The sequence below is a fragment of the Emiliania huxleyi genome (genome assembly GCF_000372725.1).
Source record: "Emiliania huxleyi CCMP1516 unplaced genomic scaffold EMIHUscaffold_251, whole genome shotgun sequence".
Taxonomy (NCBI): Eukaryota; Haptophyta; order Isochrysidales; family Noelaerhabdaceae; genus Emiliania; species Emiliania huxleyi.
In genome coordinates this window covers 146,125-154,125 of record NW_005200161.1, presented here as the reverse complement: position 1 = coordinate 154,125, position 8,001 = coordinate 146,125, and the positions used below count along the sequence as shown (strand labels likewise).

The following is an 8,001-nucleotide window of genomic DNA, read 5'->3' as shown; positions in this document are numbered from 1 at the left end:
GTCTCCGAGGGAGCCCTCACTACGCTGCAGTCCGCCACACCGTCACACGTCGTCGTCGATACACACACCGTCTAGAGCCGTATGTGGTCTTCGTTGTGTCAAGAGTTGAAGGCCCTCTCGTACGGCTTCGTACCGTATTTTGTGCAGCAACACGGGCCACCCCGCGCGCAAAACATAACCACAAGAGTATGGGTGTATAGCGAGACCGTCGGGCGACAGACACGAGACACCTGACGAACGTTCACAACACAGGCCGAGTAGTTCCAATTTACACACAGAGCACAATGTCGCAGCTACACGCGCAGTCGGTACCATGTTAAAGACGAGAGCACTGAGTACCGAGAGTCTCCAACCCGTCATCGCCGTCTCGTTTAGGGTCCGGCGGCTCTTTTGCCCGAGCCAGAGCCACTGCATCGCCCTCCGTGGCTTCGGCGCCCTCCCGTTGCAGGGCCCTCGCCCGCGCGACGCGAGCCATCTCGGGCCAGTCCGTAGTCCGGGCCAGGTGAGCGTGCTGCCCCACCACGACGAGGCCGATGGCCGCGACGAGGCCGAGCCAGATGCCTTGGACGCCCATGCCGAAGCGATAGGCGAGCAGCGAACCTCCCGGGACGCCGACAGCGAAGAAGGCGAATATGTTGAGGGTCGCGGGCGCACGCAAGTCGGCGCCGAGCCCGAACAGGACCTGCTGGCTCCACCCAGGGGCGAGGGTGGCCAGGACGGAATACAGGGTCGTGACTGGCATGAGCGACACCGTCGTCTCGAGCACCGCCGCCGCCTCCTCGCTCTCGCCCTCCACGAAGAAGGTTGCGATCCGCCGCCTGTTGGAGACGACGACCGCCGCGAGCGTGATCGATGAGAGGGAGGCCGCGACAAGCGCCACGCCCCCGGAGAAGCGAGCCTCCTGCCCCTTTCCCTCTCCCAGCAAGTTGCCTATGCGATTACACGCCGCGAGGCCCCACCCAAAGACGAGCAGAAACTCGCAGACAAAAACCGTCGTGCAGATGGGGATGGCGGCCGTCACCGCGCACGCCGCCGCGCCGCCGCCGCACAGCCCAGACGCCACGAAGAGGGTGCACTCCCAGCCTGCCCACTCGGACATGGTCATCGCGGCGGCGGGCGCGCCCTTGCTGACAATCTCGCTCCACCCTCGCAGCGCCTGCCGCCCCTCGCCCCTCCACCGCGGCCACGACCGGAGGCGGTGCCGCCGCAGCACCAGGCGCGGCGCCAAAGGTGGAGGAGCGGATCAGCATCAGCTGCGAGACGTTGCAAACCATGGACCCGATGCCCGCAGCGCCCACGAGGAGCTCTCCTTCCGGGAGATGGGCGACGGCCGAGAGCAGGAAGATGCGAGGCGCAAAGCCGACCACCGAGGTGACGGTCTGCGGCCAGCCGAGGACGGCGAGCTCGCGCACCTCCAAAAGGAAGCGGCGGTGCAGCGGCGACGCGAGCAAGGCGGAGCTCCCGCCGACGTCTGCGCCAATCACCGAAAGCCTTGCCTCGCGGCACATGTGCGCGAATGCCTAGATCTATCCAGCACGCCCCGTGGAGCGACGGCAGCACGGCCGTGGAGCGACGGCAGCACGGCCGTGGAAGCGACGGCAAATGGTGTCAAGCCGGACTGCAGCCAAAAAGCGCGGTTTTTTATTATTCATCCCTCGATGTTAAATCCCGCACACCCGTCGCCCCCGCGCGCGCGCGCCCCACCCCGGCCGGGAGAAAGGGGAGTGACAGTTTGGGACGGCAACAGAACGAGTATCTTGCACTCCATGTGCAAGAACGCAGGGTAAATGTAAGCCGGATGGCTCACAGGCCCGGCCACCTCTTGCTTGCGCCCCGACTGACCGATCTACCGCACTGATCACTTCCGCCCCCTTGCTCCCAGCCCATCCACCTCGCCGAGTCCGAGATATGCCAAGGCGCCGCACACCCGCGCGATCTCGAGCGATCTCGGGCCGCGCCTCGCGATCTCGGTCGATCTCGCGCAATCTCGGGGCTCCACGCCACGCCACTCCCCCCCCCCCCGCCGCCGCCGCCGCGCCGCGCTATCTCGGGCGATCTCGGAGCGTCGCTCGCGCGGCGGCACACCTGCTCAAAAAAGGAAGGGCCCGGTTGGAGCCACGGGGCTCACGTGCTCGCTCGGTTCTCGCCGCCTCACTCTGCGCCACTTTTGAGGCGTTGGCGAGGGCCGGTGAGGCGGCGCCCCGCGCGGCGCGTTCATCGCCCTCCACGCCGACCCCTGCGCGCACCGCTCATCTTCAGCCCTCTTGGGGTTACTCTCGCGCTCACGCAGGACCCGGGGGACTCCCTTCCCCCCACCTCCGACGGGTTAGGTCGGTGCTGCGCCCCTTTGGGCTTGTGTGCATTTCCCGCGTGCCCGCCTGCCAAGGCTGATGCCAAGGCCAAATCAACAACACGCCCCCGGCTGATGCCAAGGCCAAACCCACTGCCCGGCTGGTGCCAAGGCTCAATGACTCTCCTCTCCGTCTCTCCCCTACTCAGACAGGACTGATCCCCACGACACACGACGCATTCTCTCCTACTGTCCGACAGACGTTGCTCGACCGACACGGGACGCCCTGACAGGACACTACTGAGACGACTACCTCTACTGCCTGCTCTACTACTGCTCAACAGGTGGCGCCCGCGGCGTCACGCCGCCCATCCTTGGCCACGCGTTGCGCTGGGTGATCTCCCAGTTGCGCCTCGCAATGATGGCCGAGTGCTGCTGCAGGAGGCGCTTGCGCTCGTTGCGCACCCGCCACTTCTCGCCGTCGGAGCGCGCCAGGGCGATCTTGGTGGCGAAGCCGGTGGTGAACCACTCCGCTGCCTCGCGGCCAATGCCGCCGCGTGTGCTCGACGCCCACGTCATGAAGTCGTAGTTGTTGGCCGCGCACGCCGCGGCCTTGGCACTCCGCTTCGCCTTCTCGGCGTAGTCGGTGGTGATGTGCGCGCCGCTCGCCAGCGGGCCCAGCATGCCTTTACGGAACTGCACTGCGGTGATGGTCGTGCCGTCAAACACCATCCTGCGTGCCGAGCGCGTCCAGTTGCCGCGAGGACGCCGTCCCCCCGCTGGTTCGGGTTGGACTTCTTGTCGACGGCTCGGTTGGGGTCCCTGGGCCCGAGCTTCACCTCCTGGAGGCTCCCCGCCGCGCCGAGGGCGCGGGCGATGGAGATGACGTGGGTGTTGATCGAGGTGTGTCCGGCGCCGACGTGGCCGCCGTACCTGCACCCATCCCAGTGCGTGCCGTTGAAGTGCTCGTAGCGTGTGAGCATGTGCGGCTCCCTAGCGGCGCCGACGGCGCATGGCGGGCATTCGCGCAGCTTCGACGCGTGGTAGTCGAATTTCGTTCTCTCGCTCTCGCCGGTGCACCGCGTCGCGAGGGTGATGGCGCCTCTGGGGTGGTTGAGGTAGCCCTGCACCTCGTGGAGGAACGCCTCGTCCGTCAACTCGACGGCGTCCTCGATGGCGTCGATGCCTAGCACCGCGCCCGCCCCGAGCTGCTTCGCCGCGCGGAAGTGCGCGCGCGTCGCTGGGTGCACCGACGTGTCGTCGACGATGGCGTTGAACATGTCCTGCTGCAGGGCGTCGCTGGCGACGTGCTGGAAGTGGCGCCCCGAGAGCAGCTCGATCCCCTCGTAGTTGAGCGAGCCGTCGGGCGCGACGATCTTGCCGCGGATGAACCTCCAGCCGTCGGCCTCCTCATCTGGGCCCTGCTTGAAGCCCGCCGAGTCGTTCACGAGCATTTCAATGAAGGAGATCGCCTCGGCGAGCAGTGGCACGCCTGACGCAGCCCACTCACTCGGCGGCGGCACTAGCGGCGACACGTCCTCGAGCCGCCGCAACAGGTAGAGGACGTCCATCACGCGTCCGGTCGAGGCGGCTGGTGCTGCGAGCCGCGGGTGCGTCCAGCCAGCGCCGCCGTGCCGTTGCGAGAGGTGCATCGCCTCCTCGCACCGCCGCTCCGTCGGGCCGGCGGAGTTGGCGTCGTGCTGCACGTCTCGGATCTCGTCGGGGGCGGTGGGTGATGGTGCGGAAGAGGTGCGCCTGCATCTCCCCCGCGTGCTCGAGCGGCACGCGCGAGATGGACGGCTCGTTGCCGCGCGCTTGGTGGTTGAAGGTGGTCGACGGCTTGCACGAGAAGCGGCCAAAGAGCTCAGAGGTCTGCCGGCCGAGCAGCGGCGTGAGCCGCTCGAGCACCTTGAGCTTGTCCTCGTGCGCCTTCACCTGCGCCATGATGATTCCGGCGCGCGCCTCCGCGTCGAAGCCCACGCCGACGCCGATGACCTTTAGCGCGCCGCGCACCACCGTCGGATACTTGAGCTCGCCCTCGTGCATCTGCGGCGGGAAGACCTTGATGTGGCGCGCCACGTCGAGATCCGTGCCCTCCCACCTCTGCGACTGCATGATCTTGAACTTGCGTGCGTTCGCCGAGAGGTGAAGTTCTCGGATTGAGAGTGAGACGTACCTGTGACACCACCGCGCCAGGCGCTTGATGTCGGGGACTCGCGGATGACGGCCGGCACATGCGCGTCGTCGGCGATGCACTTTGGCGCGATCTCCGAGAAATCCTCCTTGAGTGGCTTGAGCACGAGGAAGCAGACGGCGATGCAGAAGCACACCGATGAGAAGAGGCCGCCCTGCGTGAAGCCGAGGAGGACGGCGAAGCGCTCTAGGCGGCCGTTGACGACGGTCAGCACCTCGCCGTGGTGGGTGCGCAGAAAGGCGAGGTCGTCCAGCGTCGCCTCCGCCGCCTTGACCACCTCGCTCACGTCCTTGATGGCGAGCCTCGTCCGCGTCGCATCGTCGAGCTGCTCGACCCACGTGATCAGCATCAGGGTCGCTCGCGCCGCCGCGTCGAGCAGGCTCGTCGAGTACGCGTTGGAGTAGTCGAGGGCGACAATGACGGCGTGGTCGTCGAGCTGGGGAGAGTCGCAGTACAGCTGCAGTGCGGTGGCGACGCCCTCGCCGCCGCTGCGCAGGCCGACGGCCATCTGGCCAAAGAAGAGCAGCGCGGGGCCGATGGTCCTAGCCGCCCAGCTCGCGCGCGCGCCGCGCGCGCGCGCCGCGCGCGCCACGCCTCCTTGAAGAGGGCCTCTCGGGGCATAACAGCCCATAACATGTTATGGGCTGCTATGAGAGAGCCGTCTCGGATCCACGGTGTTATGTGGCCCGAGAGGCCACACCGAACTGCTCGCCGCTGGAATTTTCGCGTCGCGCGCGGCAGCGCGCGAGGTTCGGCATCGATCGCAAAACATTTCCTCTTTCAAGTAAAATTCAATAACATCAACCTGCCTCCTGAGGCTGAGCGATGGCTTCAGATTGCTCAATCAAGACCCCCCCTTCCCTCCCCTTCACGCAATTTGCTTCCCGTTTCTAACTCGTACTCTATGCAGCTCTGCACGCTTCCCTCCTTTTTAACTTGTATGTCTTTCCCGCAATTTAAGTCACGTCCTTTTTCTTTCCTTCTTTCACTACATGTCGAGGTTTCTAAAAAGTGGAAGCTGGCTGCTCCCGCTTTTTCAGTGTACGCCGCCGTTTTTAATCCTTTCCACAGCCCTCATCCACCCCACGCCGTGGTTTCTTAGCTCCGGCCGGCACTCAAGCCAGAGAGAGCCGGCCGGCCCGAAGGATTTTTAGGTAAGAGGTAAGCTGCGATCCGCGAGGGCGAACCGATGCCAGAGTCTGCCGCCGAGTCGGCTCTCTGGATGACGGGAAGACGCACACACACGCCTCCATCTACTCCACTCCAGAACACCGCAGACTTGGAAAGTGACAAGTGCGCGCGCCGCAGGCCGGCAGGCGAAGAGAAATTTTGAGCTGGGGCTCCCATTCACATTCGTGTCCGGCCTTTTCTCGGGGCCGCGCCTGCGGCGCGCCGTGGTTTCTTAGATTTTTGCGGAAATCGCTCGGCGTGGTATGCCCGCAACCCACTGAGCACTGTGTAGCCATGGACATCTGCTTGCTGCGTGTGGTGGACGACAAAGGAGGAGGCGCTCGCCGACGCCGCCTCCCCGCCACATACACAATCCGGTCCGTGTTAGGGCCCGCCACGTCTTTGCACTTTGGCGAACACGTGGAGGAACTGCTTGGTTGGCGGCGGCGCAATACGGAAAAATTCTTTCTCGTCCAGTGTGCTGTGAGAGAGGCTTGAATGGGCTATGCATTCTTTCTCGTCGAGAGAGGCTGGAATCGTAAGAATTCTTTCTCGTCTTTCGGTGAGTGCGCGACGCGTTCGCGCAGGAGGCTGACCACATGGGTGTCCCATCCTTCTTCCGCTGGCTGGCCGAGCGGTATCCGCTCTCGCTCGAGCGGCTGCACCGGCCTTGCGGCTCGGAGGGCGAGGAGAGCCACGCAGGCGCCGGACCGATCGACAACCTGTACCTCGATCTCAACGGTGGCGGGCCGCGACGCTCGAGGCCCCGTGCTCCGCGGCCGCACTCACGGCCACCGCCCGCGCCCGTCCAGGAATCATCCACCCGTGCTTCCACCCGGAGCACGGCCCGCCGCCCGCCTCGGAGGACGAGGTCTTTCTCGCAATCCTCGCCTACATAGACCGACTGCTCGAGGTGGTGCGGCCGACCTCGCTGCTCTACCTCGCGGTCGATGGCCCCGCGCCGCGCGCGAAGATGAACCAGCAGCGCTCGCGCCGCTTCAAGTCGGCGGCCGAGGCGGTCGCGCGGGAGCAGCTGCGCCGCGAGGTGGAGCAGGAGTGGAGGGACGTCGGCAAGGAGCCGCCGCCGCGAGCGGACGGCGGGGAGGGCGGCGGCGGCGGGCTCAAGGACTCAAACATCATCACGCCCGGCACGCCCTTCATGGCGACCCTCGGCCGCTGGCTGCGCCACTACGCGTACGCTCGCATCAACGGCAAGCGCTTTGGCGGCGGCGAGGGGAGCGGCGGCGGCGAGGGAGGCGGCGTGGAGGGTGAGGGCGGCGAGGCCGGCGAGTGGACGATCGGCGGCGGCGGCGGGCTGACGATCGTCCTCTCGGACGCCTCGGTGCCGGGCGAGGGCGAGCACAAGATCTGCGCCTTCATCCGCTCGATGCGAGCCGCCGCGGCGGAGGCTGCTGCCGCCTCGAGGCTGCCCGCCGGCCCTGCGATCCACCACGCGATTCACGGCTCCGACGCCGACCTGATCATGGCTAGCTGATGGATCAACGTAGATGGTCCTTCGACTGCGAATTAGGCCTCGACGCCGACCTGATCATGCTCGCGCTCGCGACGCGCGAGCCCCGCCTCTCCGCCACGCGACGCCTCCCGGACGTGTCCGAGACCCGTCCCCGGACGCGTGTCCCGCAGGCGCGAGCCGCGCTTCTCCATCGTGCGCGAGGTGCAGCAGCGGGGCGGGCGCGGGCGGCGCCCCTCGGCGGGCGGTCCGTCCTTTGAGCTGCTGCGAGTGCACGTGCTTCGCGAGTACCTGACGAAGGAGCTCGGCGCAGGCTGCGACTGGAGCGGCGTGCGGCACGGCTTTCTGCCGCACCGCGCGATCGACGACTTTGTCTTTCTGTGCTTCTTCGTCGGCAACGACTTTCTGCCGCACATGCCCGCGCTCGAGATCCGGGACGGCGCGATCGACGCGATGATCGCCCTCTACAAGCACGCGATCTCGCGGCGCGAGCTCGACGGTTACATTACCGCCGACGGCGAGGTGTCGCTGCCTCGCGCAGAGGTGCTGGTCCGCGGCCTCGCCGAGTACGAGCGGCGCGTCTTCGAGTCGCGAGAGTGGCAGGCGGAGCGAGAGAGGCGGGCGGCGGATGAGCGGCGGGGCGTGCAGCGGCGGCAGCACCTCGAGGCGCTCGAGGGGGAGCGCAGCGAGGGCGTCTACCGCGGCCAGGCGGCCGTGCAGGCGGGCAGCGCGGCGACGGGCGGCCTCTCGCACGGCGCCGCGGGCGGCGGGCGGGCCGCACGCGTGCTGATGGCCAAAGGGGCGGCGATGGGCGGCGAGGCGGTCGCGGTCGGGGCCAAGCGGCCGCGCGGAGAGGAGCCGCCGCCCTCCGCGCCG

The 8,001-nt window shown here is 67.1% G+C and overlaps 3 protein-coding genes across 3 annotated transcripts in view; 2 read left to right on the top strand and 1 right to left on the bottom strand.

Moving 5' to 3' along the window:
- Window positions 1-316: 316 nt before the first annotated feature.
- On the bottom strand, window positions 317-1,508 carry EMIHUDRAFT_115413 (hypothetical protein; the record flags this gene model as incomplete). Its single annotated transcript, XM_005777981.1, has 2 exons — window positions 317-1,083; window positions 1,214-1,508. The coding sequence occupies 2 exons, from the start codon at window positions 1,506-1,508 to the stop codon at window positions 317-319; spliced, it is 1,062 nt and encodes a 353-aa protein (XP_005778038.1).
- Window positions 1,509-6,253: 4,745 nt separating this feature from the next.
- Window positions 6,254-6,861, top strand: EMIHUDRAFT_44839 (hypothetical protein; the record flags this gene model as incomplete). Its single annotated transcript, XM_005777980.1, has 2 exons — window positions 6,254-6,395; window positions 6,467-6,861. Coding segments are annotated over 2 exons (537 nt in total), but the record flags the coding sequence as incomplete, so codon positions are not given.
- A 1,053-nt stretch (window positions 6,862-7,914) lies between these two features.
- Window positions 7,915-8,001, top strand: part of EMIHUDRAFT_237497 (hypothetical protein) — a gene marked incomplete at both ends in the record, with an annotated part of 1,720 nt that continues 1,633 nt past the window's right edge. The window contains one exon of the mRNA XM_005777979.1: window positions 7,915-7,953. Within this exon, the coding sequence (XP_005778036.1) occupies window positions 7,915-7,953 (39 nt within the window). The remainder of the gene's footprint in view (window positions 7,954-8,001) is intronic.